This window comes from Equus caballus, chromosome 17 (assembly GCF_041296265.1).
Source record: "Equus caballus isolate H_3958 breed thoroughbred chromosome 17, TB-T2T, whole genome shotgun sequence".
Classification (NCBI taxonomy): Eukaryota; Metazoa; Chordata; class Mammalia; order Perissodactyla; family Equidae; genus Equus; species Equus caballus.
Window position 1 is genome coordinate 31,271,055 of NC_091700.1, and position 15,943 is coordinate 31,286,997.

The 15,943-nt window shown below is 32.4% G+C and overlaps 1 protein-coding gene across 13 annotated transcripts in view; it reads left to right on the plus strand.

Moving 5' to 3' along the window:
- NBEA (neurobeachin) overlaps nucleotides 1-15,943 on the plus strand; it is a 671,317-nt gene that overhangs the window by 83,218 nt on the left and 572,156 nt on the right. For all 13 annotated transcript variants that reach the window (XM_070240236.1, XM_070240226.1, XM_070240227.1 and 10 more), the window contains 3 exons: nucleotides 1,177-1,323; nucleotides 13,197-13,394; nucleotides 13,991-14,124. In XM_070240236.1, the coding sequence (XP_070096337.1) occupies nucleotides 1,177-1,323; nucleotides 13,197-13,394; nucleotides 13,991-14,124 (479 nt within the window). The remainder of the gene's footprint in view (nucleotides 1-1,176; nucleotides 1,324-13,196; nucleotides 13,395-13,990; nucleotides 14,125-15,943) is intronic.

Below are 15,943 nucleotides of genomic sequence, written 5' to 3' on the forward strand. Positions count from 1 at the left end.
GCTCCAAGAGATGCAGAGGCCTGGACATTAACACATGCACACATACATTATGTGGTCAGTTCTTAAGTTCTTAAACTTTTAATTAAAGATTGGGTATTTAATGAGGAGTTTGTCTTTGTACCTATTCACAAATTTTATTGAGGCATCAAAGGGATTTCATATGTATATAGTGTCTTGCTTATCAGTACTAAGGTTTGGAATAACCTGTGAGGATGGGGGAAGGGAACTGAGCAGTGACTGCTCTTACTGGTCTGGATGGTGGGGCCAAGTATTAGATGAGATTTAAGAAGTAGACGGCCCGGCCCGGTGGCGCAGCGGTAAAGTTCTCACGTTCCGCTTCTCGGAGGCCCGGGGTTCGTCGGTTCGGATCCTGGGTGAGGACATGGCCCCGCTTGGCAAAAACCATGCTGTGTGGTAGGCGTCCCACATATAAAGCAGAGGAAGATGGGCATGGATGTTAGCTCAGGGCCAGTCTTCCTCAGCAAAAAGAGGAGGATTGGCAGTAGTTAGCTCAGGGCTAATCTTCCTCAAAAAAAAAAAAAGTAGAGTTAACTGTGGCCTCTTTGGTGCTGAACTCTCCAGAGGGAGAGTACTGTTACCATCTCTTTTAGGTAGCTGACCTTGGTCATCACTGTTTGTTTGATTCTGCATAATGCCTACTCATATAAGAAAGGGAAGTGATTTTCTTTGAGTCCTTGACTTAGCGTGGAGAAATAAAGGGATGTATCCATGTTGGAGAAATTAGGTAGAATTTAAAAAATTAGACCCTGTGTGTTTATGGTTAAAATTTGGAAAATTCTCTGATTCAGATGAATCTCTCTATGTATGGAAAATTATAAATCATTAGAGTTTTAAAATTAGTTTTACTTTTGTAAATAAATAATTATAAGCCCTCCTGCCTTTAACTATAAAATTTGGAAAGTGGTCACATGATTATTGAGTAGATGGTTCTTGTTTGTTTTGCTTGCCCTTGCATATACATTTAACTGATTTATTTTTCCTAAAAACCTTTAGCTGGCTTTTATTATTTAAATACTTCATGAAGTCTTAATTGATGCTTTCTTCTGTTATTACCGTTATGTATTAAGGTATTCATGACAATGAAGGCAGGTATCTGCATATATTTTGTCCTTACAAAATAATACATTGGATTTTTTTATGACTTTTTAAAAATAGAGCTATGACAAGTGCTTTCTCGGATCTTCAGAAACTGCTGATGCAAATAGGGTTTTCTGTGGTCAACTTGGTGCTGTGTATGTATTCAGTGAAGCACTCAACCCTGCACAGATATTTGCAATTCATCAGTTAGGACCTGGATATAAGGTAGTAATAGCTATCTTACTATAAATTCTATGGAAGGTTTTATATGTATTCTCTGTGAAATGTGATACAATTGTATGTGATAAATTCTATGTGAAATGTGATACCGTATAATATATAGTGATAGTGTTTCTTCAATGTGGTTTATAAGTCATCTCTATATTTTAGAACTCAGTTGTTATTATATGTTTCATCTTGTTACAAAGGTGCTTTTTCTTTTTTTAACTTTTCCCTCATGAACTTTTAAAATTCTTTAGAATGTTTCCTAATGTTGAAACCATGGCTTTTGTTGATATAATTCTGAAATAATAAATTTTATAAAACTGTATTGCTCAATGTGGTATTTGAAATCTCAGACTTTGAAATATACAAATTATACAATGAACAAATGAAATGACTGTTCCTGTTCAAATTAGAGATAACTTGGAAAGAATAAAGATTTAGAAGGAAAATAGTATGAAATATTACGTGTGACTGAAATTATTCCATTTTAGCTTTTACTTTTGCTTGTCCTTTGCAATAGATATGGAAGTGGGTACAATAGTAAGTATCCTAATTTTGCAAAACCAATTATTTAATATGATTTATAATATTCTTCCTGCTTTTTAACTTTCAAAACAAAGGCATATTTAGGCAATATGTATTTACATAAGAATTTGTTTTTAATGTGCAGTATACCCAGCTAGGGAAATATATGAATTTTATTTAAATCGCATTGTGAATTGTGACGTCCCAAATGGTTGGGAGTTGAGAGAGAATTATACAGTGTAAGTCAAAGTATTTATAATTCTGAAGGAGTACATGTCTTGCATGGAAGAGCTGTTTTTTTTAAACTTAGTGTTTAATCAACGTGAAGATTATGTTATAGAAAATGAGTACTAAACATTAAAAATATTTCTTCTTTTGCTTTTGTACTTTCTCATTACTATTTCTGTTTTTATTTTTATGTTCTATATGGACATATAAGTGACAATTTGAATTTACCTCATTAGAAGATATTTTTGTTTTTAGTGATCTTAATCATAATAATATTGAATGAGAATAACACTGTCATTTTTACGTCAAGGTGACAATACTTGCTACCATCTTTTGTCCATATCATTATCCCTAGAAATGAATTTGTGCTTGTGCTGATACTTTTTCTTTCATGGGTTATTTCATTGGGTTTGCATCCTAGTTCTGCCATGTGTTGGCTTTGCATAGCAAAACTTTAATTCGGATTTTTGGATTACTGTGGCATCTGCTTTCCTTTCCTACTTCTTTACCTTATTCATTAAAATATTTGATGTGACTTTCTTCAAGCACTAACAGAATAATATTAAGTAGAGTGACAATCAAACCAATGAAATATAAATAAAGGTAGAAAATCAACAAAATGCACATGTGCAAATTATAAATCCAATATGATTGCTATAGTGAAATTTTAGAATTGATGGGAGCTTTCTGGCAGCAAAAAGGAAAAAGGGCTGAATATAAACAGTTACTTAACTCTCCCGTTCAGAAAGGAGCAAACATTGTCGTGAGCCACTCCCTGGGTCATTTACTTTTAGCTTGAAGGACTTCCTTTGTTATTTCTTGTTAAAGTGGATCAGCTAGCAACAAATTATCTCAGTTTTTACTTATTTAGGAGTGTATTTTATTTTCCTTTCAGATTTGAAAGATAGCTTTGCTGGGTATAAATTTTTGGTTGAAAGTTTTTTCTTTGAGCATTTTGAATATTTTATTTCCCTGGAGTCTCGCCTCCATTTTCTCAGATGAGAAGTTGGTACTTGATCTTATTGGTGTTCCCTTTTAAGTGAAGAATCATTTTTCTCATGCTGCTTTTAGGATTATCTCCTTGTCTTTGGCTTCCAACATTTTTACTATGATTTTTTTCTGTTTGGGGATTTCTTTGCTTTTGTCTTTCTTGGAGTTTGTGGGCTTCTTGAATGTGTAATATTTTTCAATAAAGTGGAAAGTATTGGCCATTAAGTTTTTGAATATTTTCTCTCTCTTTTCTCTTTCTTCTCTACTTCTGGTATTTCCATTCTGTGTATGTTGGTACACTTAATTGTTTGCTACGTTTCTCTGAGGCTCTGATTATTTTCTTCACTCTTTTTTTCTCTCTGGCTTTTGGATTGCATACTCTATCGGTTTATCTTCATGTTTGCTAATTCTTTCTTCTGCATGTTCAAATCTACTGTTGAGCCCCTCTACAGAATTTTTCCATTGAGTTATAATTTTCAACTGCAGAATTTCCATTTGGATTAGTTTTATAGTATCTATCTCTTTATCAGTGTTCTCTATTTAATGTGACATTGTCATCCTACCTGCACTTATTTCTCTAATTGTGGTTTCCTTTAGTTTTTGAACATATTTTTAATGGCCACTCTGAAGTCTTTCTCTTTTAGATCTGTCATCTGTTTGCTCTCACTGGCAGATTCTATTGCCTGCTTTCCCCCCCATTTATGGGTTTTCTTTCCCTTTTCTTTGCATGTCTCTCAATTTTTGGTTGGAAAGTGGACAGTTTAGGTAATATGTTGTCTCATTTCTTGATACTACTACCTCTCCTTCCCTCTAGGGCTTATTATTTGTTTTTTGACTGGATGGGATACTTTAGTGTTCTTTTTTAAAAATTGTTCCTTTTTTCCTCAATATTTGCAAGAACTCACCATTGGAGCTGTAGTCTAGAGTTCTTTGTATGAAAATTTTAAGTTATAAATATAAATTTTTGAATATATGTCAGAGTTTTCTCATTTTATATTTATTTTTGATTTTTTTTTTTTTTAAAGATTGGCACCTGAGCTAACTACTGTTGCCAATCTTTTTTTTTTTTTCCTGCTTTATCTCCCCAAATCCCCCTGGTACACAGTTGTATATCATAGTTGCAGGTCCTTCTAGTTTTGGTATGTGGGATGCTGCCTCAACATGGCCTGACGAGTGGTGCCATGTGCGCACCCAGGAACCAGCGAAACCCTGGGCCACTGCAGCGGAGCGCGTGAACTTAACCTCTCGGCCATGGGGCCAGCCCCTATTTTTGAATTTTTTTTTTAAATTTTATTTTTTGAGGAATATATCCATTTTATTTTTATGATTCTAATTTTTGGAAATTTGGTGAAGCTTGTCTTATGAACCCAAATATGTATTTTCTTTACTAGTTGTTTATGTGTTCTTGAGAAGAATGTGTATTGTACACATTACATGTAATATTCCATGTTGAGATGCTGTACTGAAACATTCTATATTAAGAAGTCTGTGCTGTATACTACTCCTTTGAATGTAATTAGTGCAAAATATGTCCATACCCTCTTTTTCTTTAAAAATTTTATGGCAGCTTTATTGAGGTATAATTTATGTATCATCCAATTCACTCATTTTAAGTGTACAAAAAAATTATTCTAGGTAAACTTACAGAGTTGTACAAAGATCACCACAGTCCAATTTTATAACATTTCTATCACCCCAGAAACATCCCACATACCTATTGACAGTCATTCTTATCCCCATCTTACTCATACCAGTTTATATAATAATTCTCCTTCTGGAAGTCCTTCTCAAAGGAATAATTCAATAAATAAATATTAATTTTTATGTACAAATATGCTTATTATACCTTAATATATAATTTTTAAGACTCAAAAGTAATATAAATACCACAATTGGGTAAAGATAAGAAAATGGTATTTATATAACAGATTCGATGTTGACAGTCACTTAAGTTGCATCAAAAAATTTTTTTAAATCTGAAATTGTTAGATTTAATCAATTATGATGTGAATTTTTTTGACTCCCACAAAACAAAGGAGGTAATTATGGACTTTGTATCATGGACTGAAAAAATCAAGACCAATATTTTTCCAAATAAGAATAGATTTTATTAGACATCTTACATTACATTTCCCTAAAAAGATTTTATAACTTTCAAGAGAAAATATTAGAAGTTGTTGATTACACTGTAAGCAATAAGAACAAAATGAAAGTAAAGGTTTTGTTCCAGACAATGGAATGCACGTATATTTCAGCAGTGTTAAAATGCAGACATGGAGAAGCTAATTACAGTGTTTTACAGTACAGTTTTCAGTATTTTATTCAGTCAATATTTTCAGAAAGCAAGTTTTCCGAGTTCTTAAGCATCATAGTTATAATACCCTCCGTCCAGAAAATAAAGGGTAGGAAGAATCAATGAACTTTTTTAGACTAATTGTTTTTAAAGGCTAGTAACCATCATTCAAAGAGAGTCCTATCTTTTGTGTCTTGCAGGACTTTTTACTTAAATTCATTGAAGATAAAAAAAGTAAATGATATCTGTAAATATTAGTATAAGACTTTCAGCTCAAAAAATTTTATTGCTTGGAAGTTCAGTCTAGGACAAAGAACATTAGTGATTTTGTATTTATACTTAATGGTTGCTGTGTTTCTCAAAACAGCCAACTCTTATACATGCAATAAATAAAGGAAGGGGCCCAGCCCCTTTAAAAAAAGCCAAAGAAAAATATTTAAATAAACTAAAACTGAAAAACAGTGGGTTTTGGCAACAGTAGAAAATGAGATTTATGATTGAATTGAGTCCTGAAGGAAGACCAAAATCACAGAAGATGAAATAGGGTGGTATATTTTTAATCTTAAGAGTTAGGAATGGATAATTTTATTCTAAATTTATGAATTTTCCCTGAATATGGAAAAGTCATTTAAATGTAGTTTTAAAATGACTAGAGAAACAACTAAAATGCTTCCATTAGGATGAATTTCTTCATACAACTTTACAATTCAGAGAACATGTATTAAAGCATTTCTGTGCACAGAGTGCTATTATAGGCATTATGAAAGATGCAAAACTGTAAATTACCTTTAAAGAGCTGACAACCAAATAAGGGAGAAAGACATAGAAAAAGCAAAAAAGTCAAGTTTATTGAATGTTATGATCAGGATATAATCTGTGAGCACTAAGTCTTATGGGATCCTGGAGAAGGGCTCTCATTGGGAAACTAAGAAATGCTTCATAGAGAAGATAGCGTTAAAACTAGCTCAGTCAGGCTCATGAAGCTTCTAAGATTAATTTGAAATCCTTAAAGATTAAGTGATCTTTGTTTCTTTTGGTGGGGAACAATCTGCTTCCCTTGATTACATCTCATAGGTTCATTGAACTGAAAATACTGTGATTTTTTGTTTTTGTTTTGATCCATTGGTACTCTTTAACTGCTTTGTTTTTCCTATGGGGATGAAAATTAGAATTTGCAGAAAATCTTTTAAAATGTGCTATCCAATTACAAACTTTCTTGCTTAACTAATTAATTTTAAAAGCTTTCAACCTGTCCTCTGATTTTGTCCATAATAGAGTAACTAGTACAGGATGTGCCCTGCCACTGTAAATAACTAAAAATCAGCAAAATATACAAAACTATCAATTTTTAGACACATTTCAATATACATAGCACAGCCTCAGATCCTTGAGAGTAGGAGAACATTGAAGATGATTTCGATAGTCACCCCCACTCTCTGGCTGGGGTCAGTATTTTTAGTGAGGCCCAAGAAGGTGGAGGCGAGGCATAGCAGGGTGATCCTGCTGAGCTGAGGATGTTGAGGTCAGGATTCAGAGCTGCTGAAACAGGTGCAACTTGTGGGAGGGGGTGCTGAAAAGGAGCAAGTTGTTGGGATACGGGCAGAAGTCTTTGTGAGGGTTCATTGTGGGTCTTTTGCCAAGGGCAGAGCTGCACATTTACAGTCTGAGACACCATGAGCCTTGGCAGAAAGCAGTTGTTACCAGTAGCAATAGCGAGGTCCCAGAGGTCACACAGTGCTTTAAGACTTTGAGACTTTGTTGGCCAAGTGACAGTGGGTTATACCCATATCCTCAGATGCTCAGTAATTATTGTACAAATGAATGTCAGTCGTGGTATAGAAATTTCAGGGTTTTCCTCTACTAGATTATAATTATTCACACATATTTCCAATCAAATCATTCCGTAGAGTGTATCTTTTATCATTGTCTCTTTGATATTGGTTTTCATCAGTGATGTGTTTCTCTTGTTTAGTATTTTAAATATTGCAGTGTTTATAGTGCTGGTACTTGGCAGTTCTACTAATTTGATATATGGCATTATGGCAACTTTTAAAGATTTGAGTGGTTTAATCATTTTCCACTATGTTGAAGTACTAACTTCACTTCATGCATTGAAATTTTCTATTCTAATCTGTTTGCCATTTGTTGGCATGCCTGTGACCATAATCTTTTCTTTCTTCTACACTCTTGCTTGTTAAGGGGTGGTAGTAATGATTGTAGGGCATGCCATTGAATAAAATTCAACAATATATCAATATTTATTATATTCAAGGGGCTGTTCTAAACTTTGGACATTAAAAATGATTAAACTGATACTCTCTTTATAAGAATAATTATGTCGTTAAATGTTTATAATTAAAAGTTGATATGTGTACCATTTAGGGAGTATAATGTAAGTACTATTAAAGTTTTATGGAAGGATGATTAATTCCAGATACAGAGGATTTAGGAACTCCTTGTAAAAAAAGGAAGTTTTTTAGGGTTCTTGAAAAATAAATAAATTTCAGAATGTGAGCAGGACGTGATGATAAGAATGTTAGACAGAGGGCAAGGGAGTACAGGATGTGCTTATGGATTGATCCACAGTCAGCCATGGCTTCATGGTAGAATACAAAGTAGGCAGAGTGATTTATGGTGCAATGTGAGGATGATTCTAATGGGTTGAAACCAAGTTATTGAAGACCTTGAATATCAAAATAGTGAATTTGGATTTCCATTCTTGTAGAATTCTCAAAAATTTGTAGCAGGGGAATAGATTGATCCTATTTATGTATTTTCCTAGAGAAGTTTGGAAATGTATATTTTTTTAATGAATTCAGATGGATTGTTTATTCATTTTGAAGGGAAATTTGTACCATGTACAGGTGGCAACATTCTCTTAATTATAGATCAGGAAATATGATTTATTGACTATTGCAATGTCATTGCCATGTTAATATTAGCAACACTTGTCACATAGTGAGTCTGAGAAGAGCAATAGATATTGTCATATAAATGTTATTCTTACATAAATTCAATGGAAAATGGCTGTATTCCTGACATTGGTGAAGTTTTTAGAGATTAGTATTAGAAAATAAAGTGCCTCTGCTCTTGTAGCAATTAGATAAACTTAGTTTTGTTGAGTTTAGCAGTGTTCTGGCCCATTTTCTCATATTTACTGAAATTAAGTAATTTTAGTTTGGGTGATTAGGGTACTACTCAGTGAGGCTTTGCCTCATTAGCCACTATGTCACAGATGTCTGGATGTCTACTATCATAAGTGCAATATGCCATTCCGTAAAATTTATGGTCAATGTTATGAGTAACGTTTATGAAAAAAATTTTAACACAGAAAAATGTTTGTATAATATTATGTAGAAAAGGAGGTAGTAATAATAGCAGCTACTGTTGTGAGTTGCTTTAAAGAACCAGGTATTGTTCAAAGTGTTCTATTTTATGTGTTAGGTGTGTAACAGATGAGAGGTAAATAACTTGTGGATGGATACACATCTAGTAGGTCGTACAGTTGAGATGCAAACTCGAGTCTAACTGGTTTTAAAGCTAATGCTTTTATTTATTTATTTATTTTTTCCCGAGAAAGATTTGCCTTGAGCTAACATCTATTGCCAGTCTTCCTCTTTTTTTTTCCTTCCCAAAACCCCAGTACGTAGTTGTATATTCTAGTTGCATGTCCTGTTTCTTGTATGTGAGCCACTACCACACGATGGCTACTGACAAAGTGATGTGGTTCCATGCCCAGGAAGTGAACCAAAACAGAGAGTGCCAAACTTTAACCACTAGGCCATCAGATCTGGCTCAAAACTAATGCTTTTAACTACAGATCTTCCTTGACTTGTGGTGGGGTCACTTCCTGCTAAACCCATTGTAAGTTGAAAATATTATAAGTCAAAAATGCATTTAATACACCTAACCTGCCAAGCACCATGGCTTAGGCTGGCCTACCTTAAACATGCTCAGAACACTTACATTAAACTACAGTTGGGAAAAATCGTCTAACACAAAGCCTGTTTTATAGTAAAGTGTTGAATATCTCATGTTTGAATACTGTACTGAAAGTGAAAAACAGGATGGTTATATGGATACAAAATGGTTATAAGTGTATCTGGTTTTTACTCTCATGATCTCATGGCTGACTGGGAGCTGTGGCTCGCTGCTGCTGTCCAGTGTCACAAGAGAGTATCATACTACATATTTCTAGCTCAGGAAAAGATCAAAGTTCAGAATTCGAACTACGATTTCTACTGAATGTGTATAGCTTTTACACCATCATAAAGTTGAAAACTCCTTAGTTGAACCATTGTTAAGTTGTGGGTCATTTGTATTGTCCTGTACAGAACTGACAGTACAATATTTTTAAAAAAAATTTTAAAGCTTTCCCCCCCAATTTTATTGAGATATAATTGACACATAACATTGTATTAGTTTAAGGTATACAACATAAATATTCAATATTTGTATATATTGTGAATGATCACCACAGCAAGTCTGGTTAACATCCAACACCATCTATAGTTAGAAAATTGTTTTCCTGTGATGAGAACTTGTAATATCTACTCTTCTAGCAGCTTTCAAATATACAATACAGTATTATTAACTATAGTCACCACGCTGTATATTACAAATGCCCGTGATTTATCTATAACTGGAAGTTTCTGCCTTTTGAGCTCCTTTACCCATTTTGCTTTACCCCATGCCCCACTGCTGGCAACCATCCATCTGTTCGCTGTATGTATGAGTTCAGGTCTTCTTTTTTTAGGTTTTACATATAACCGAGATCATAACGCTGTTTATCTTTCTCTGTCTGACTTATTTCACTTAGCATAATGTCCCCAAGATCCATGTTGTTACAAAGGACAAGATTTCTTTCTTTTTTTATGACTAAAGAACATACCACTGTGTGTGTGTGTGTGTGTGTCTGTGTATGTATATATATCTCCACCACGTTTTCTTTATCCATTCATCCGTTGATGGACACTTAGGTTGGTTCCATATTTTGGCTATTACACATAATGCTGCAGTGAATAAGGGGGTGCATATATATTTTTGAGTTAGTGTTTTCTTTTTCTTTGGATAAATATCCAGAAGTCAAATTACCGGATCATATGGTAGTTTTGTTATAAATCTTTTTAGGAATCTCCATGCTCTTTTTCCATTGTGGCTGTACGAATTTACTTTCCCACCAAGGGTGCACAAGGGTTCCCTCCACCTTCTCTCCAATACTTGTTGTCTCTTTTCTTTTTGATAATAGCTGTTCTAACAGGTGTGAGGTGATATTTCATTGCGGTTTTGGTTTGCGTTTCCCGGATGACTGGTGATGTTGAGCACCTTTCCGTGTACCTACTGGCCATCTGTATGTCTTCTTCAGAAAAATGTCTGTTTAGATCCTCTGCCCATATTTTAATCAGGTTATTTGGTTTTTTGCTATTGAGTTTTATGACTTTTTAAATATATTTGGTATTAATCCCTTATTAAATATATGATCTGCAAATATTTTCTCCTATTCAGTAGGTTGCCTTTTTATTTTGCTGATGGTTTTCTTTGCTCTGCAGAAGCGTTTTAGATAGATGTAGTCCCACTTGTTTATTTTTGCTTTTGTTGCTTTTGCTTTTAGTGTCAAATCCAGAAAATCCTTAAAATGTAACGACTAGATAGAGCACATGTTGCATGTCCTCCAATTGCTATTCCCATCATTTACACATTGCCTTTCTTTGTATAATATCATCAGCATAAGGAGGCAGCACAGCTCTATTTGATTAACCTCCACCTCTGCCCTTGGCTCATCCATCTCCTATAGTCTTTCCTCTTTCTTATTTGGTCTGCTTCTCCGGTGTCTACATTGTCCTTTATACTCTTCTCCAAGTTCTCTCAGTTAAATAATTTTATTTCTACAAATTAACTCCTATGTTTTACTCTTCCAAAATACTTAATTCTGCTTTTGATGAGTACTCTTCAAGATAAGTCAAAATCTAGCATATTTGTGCAATTTTACTTTAAAATGGGTTAGAAATACAAATATTAAACATTTGGAGTATTTCTGATCTTACTGAAATACATATTAAAGTGTTTATTTACAATACCAAGGCAACCAGTGAAGAAGGTAGTTAGGTGTGTTTTACATTGCCATTATTACTATCTAATATAGTTAACATAATTTTATTCAAATTTTTTTTTAATTCTTTGTTTCAATTTTCTATTGTAATTGTCACCTATTCTTTAGTACGTTAAGGACAGAAGTAGAATCTTTCTTTAAACCAGGACGTATTTTAAATCTAACTCTTACCTCTAGCTTGGGAAGTGAGTCTGTGAGTTATAAAAAAAGATTAAATTTTGAAACTTTGAGGTGGGAGATAATGATCTGCATTCCATTTAATTAAGAAGAGAACAAAAGTTCTGATCCCAAATAGTGTGATTTTGTTAGCTTATTTCTAATATTGAAATATATAAGCATACTTACATTTAAAAGTAAAAAGTTCCATCCATAACCAAATGTACACAAATTTTTGATTATCCATGCAGCTCTTATCTTGGCATATGCCTAATAGTAACTGTTTGCATTCAGATTCAAGTTAGAAAGGCTCTTTAGATACTAGCCCAGAAGTAGAAAACTGACTAAATTTGGCCTGAAATGTTTGATCTGCACGATGGTTTAAAATATTTGGATTAAGTTAAAAATTAGTGATTTTAAATGAAAATCCAGATTTCATGTTTCTTTTGAAAAATATGGAATTTTTCAACATGGTACAATGATTACTTGAGCTGAGCACTAGGGATCACTTATAGACAGGACGTGTTCTCTCTAGTTTGAAGTCCTTACTTGGCCCTCTTCACTTATATGCTTGTGTATTTGCTTCCTGTAAGAACTTGAGTGTGGAACATTTCGTTTAATCTTACTATAACATTACAGTGAGGAAATTGGACACGTGTTAGTTAATTGATTTGTTTGACCCTAAATAAGAGATAATTAATGGCAGAGTCTGGATTATAATCCAGATCAGTTCACTATTAATCTGTTAATATTTACTATGAGTCAGAAGACTTGGCATTTTGTCATAGCACCATCCCTTCTAGATCTTAATTTCTCTCAAATTTGGTTTTCAGAGTTGCAAATTAAAAATAATAATAATACTGATGTCATATGATTGTTGGAAAGGTTAAATATTATTTTTCATTGTCAAGTTCAGATCTACAGAGAAATTTTAAGCATTTCTTTCAATACCTTTCTTATTACAGCTGGTACATCTTTATTTCTTTTCCTTCATATAAACTGGTAGCAAGTTTTAATGAACTTCTCTTCTGTGTTTAGCATGGCTATTGTGATACTTTTGTCCAGTAGCATTGACATTCAATATGTTGATATCCTTTTTATAGTAAAGACATAAATATTTTTGCATATAAACATTTTTTATAGTCTCAAATGATAGTCGTTTTTCTATATAAGTAATTCATGTGCCAGGCAATATTTACTTATATAAATACTTTTGAAAATGTCAACAAGAAAAATTAAATTTATGTTATAAAGTATTAAAGCAAAATCCTATTTACACTTAATATCATTTGGCTTTATATTTTTTCTAATAAAATTATTTTTTAAATATCAAAAACAATAAAAATGTGAATGTTAAGATATGACTACGTTTATCTTAATAAAATTTAGCTGAACTGAAGTGATAGCCCTGAAGTGATAATGACAAAATAATATAATGCTATGACAAGAGCCTGACACATGGAAAGGTCACAATAAATTGTTTATTATCTTAAATGTTTCTTTGCTTTAACAATTTAGAGTTTTAGTATGTTACATTTAAAAAGAGTGTTTAATTTAGTTTTATTTTTTCAGAGCACCTTTAAGTTTAAATCCGAGAGTGATATTCATTTGGCAGAACATCATAAACAAGTTCTGTATGATGGGAAACTTGCAAGTAGTATTGCATTTACGTATAACGCTAAGGCCACTGATGCTCAGCTATGCCTGGAATCATCACCAAAGGAAAATGCATCGATTTTTGTGCATTCCCCACACGCTCTAATGCTCCAGGTGAGTGAATAGTAGGTTAGTTTTCATCAGCATTAACAAATGTCTGTATTTTACATATTAAACATTGCTCATCTGTAAATCTACAATTGCTGTTTGCTTTTCTAGATATTTGAATGATATTTTTGTTGCTTTCCTTTATTTTGGCAATATACTTTACCTTGGACTTCTCTCCTTAGTAGGAAATCTGTCATTTCTGTTAACATGCATGTTCTATATTGTTTGAAATAAAACAAATTGATTGGCTGAACAGGCAGAAATAAAAATGTACTTTGCTTTAAGAACATATTAGTATTGTTCTGTAACATAAAAATTACCTCTATTTAAATTTGTTAATAGTATTTCTTATTTTAGAATATCTTTTGACTTATAGCTTCTTACTTTTAGTGTAAAAATCTCTCAACTTAAGAATTTCAGATTTAAAAGTGATTAGCCAAGATATTTTAATTTTTATTTTATATGTGTATCAGAAATTTTATAATTGAGGGCTTTTAAAATGTCTCTCTCATTTAATTCTCTTACAAAGTTATTTGGAACAAGGGAATAGTGATAACATTATGCTGTAGAAATTTAATAAACATTTTTATTTTTGAACATAGGATGTGAAAGCTATAGTAACACATTCAATTCATAGTGCAATTCATTCAATTGGAGGGATTCAAGTGCTTTTCCCACTTTTTGCCCAACTGGACAATCGGCAGCTCAATGACAGTCAAGTGGAAACAACTGTCTGGTAAGTTCTCTTTGAATGTGAAATTTCTGATGGTTTTTCACACTTAGATTATGCATGGTATACTGAGTGCTGTGTAAATGTATTATGATATTTGGTTTTTATCCTTGAAGTGCTAATGAGATTTTCTTTAGGACTAAGGCAGATATATATTTATACAGTATAAGAAAACCTGACTCTTAGATTTTCATTACCATAAAGGAGTGACTTCCTTGATAATAAATAAAAAATTCTTAGCAGATATAGCATAGTGATTATAATATGCAGTTGAGAAAGAATGTTAGTCCTGACCTTATCCTTTGCAAATACTCATGGTTTGGATTGTCCTGTCAGGTTAAAGAAAATTACTAGGGTAAAGTTTATTTGGAAGAATAGTATTTAATAACAGTTACATAATTTATATCTTAAGTACTGGTGTTATTTTATAATGCTATTATCATAAAAGTAGCACAATATTAATTAATACTAGCTTTTTTATATATATATATATCTTATGTTTGAGAACCCAAATCTAGCAAGTGGCATATCCATGTTTACATGAAAATTAAATATCTCCTAATAAGATTGATTTCATGTTAAATTTTTATAGCTTCCTTCCTTTTTATTAAAAAGTACCTCATGCAACAAACTGATTTAATGTTATATCTTAGAATCATATATTTAAGAAGTTAAATGTGAATTTTAACAGCTGTTTGACTCTGTATTTTGCTATGCTTGGAGAATTTAAAAGGAAAGTTATTTAGGTAACATTAATTTTTACTCCAATGATAATCTAGGAATGTTTCATTAGTGTTTATACATATATGTGAAATTCTCCATGGGTTATCCAATTTTGAATTGATAGAAAAACTAGTGAATGAAGCTAAAATGGGAAAAATTTAAAGTCTATTGAAATGTAACACGATTTTGTCATATTATTATCTAAATTAGTTATTAACAAACTTCTCTTTTAGTATTACTAATAATAATGTCCCTGTGTTGGGACCATCTTTATGTAAAGTATAAATGTGACCTGTATGTTTACAAAATTCAGCTCCCATGTATGGGTCATGCTTTCTTTTATATCAATATAGTGTAAAAACGATTGGAGTTTTGAAGTGAAAAGGAATCCTGAGGTCATGCCCTGCTGTGATACTAGTTTGCTATGAGATCTTAAATAATTTCATTGGGAGGCAGATCAGCCTAGTGGAAAACTGAAACTTTAAATCCCAGTTCTGGATTTAAATTCAAAATATTTTGCTATCATCTTAGTGAACCAGTACACACTATGATCAATAGTTTAAAACCCTAATAAGTGCTGTGAAAAGAAGTTAAAGTAGCCAGTAGAAAACTCTATGTGTAATTTAAATATTCCTTATGAATTAATATTAAATCCATAATTATTTTAACATGAAATGAAATTTGTTGCTTTGTAAAGAAAATTTAGAAAGACTATACAGTTTGAAATGCTCCAACTAAAAGTATCACAATAATTTATATCATTATGAATAGCCTTATAAAATCTTAGTGTTAAAATCATGTTTAACAGATTATCTGGTCCATTCATCCAAGGCACGTGGTTATTTTTCATTGCCTGTCTTCAAAACTCATTTTACTGTTTATATTATATTTTGATATTTAAATTATATTTATTTCATCATGTAAATAAAAGACAGTTTGAGGGGTCAGCATTCTGATTTTCATTTTGACTTGTTTGTTTTTAATTTTTTTATATCATTCATCCTAATTTTTCCCTGTAATAAATAACTTCAGCTTTTTCAGTAGTGGATATGTTCTTAGTTTACAGCCAATAGCAAACATAATAAGAAAGGTATGACTCTCC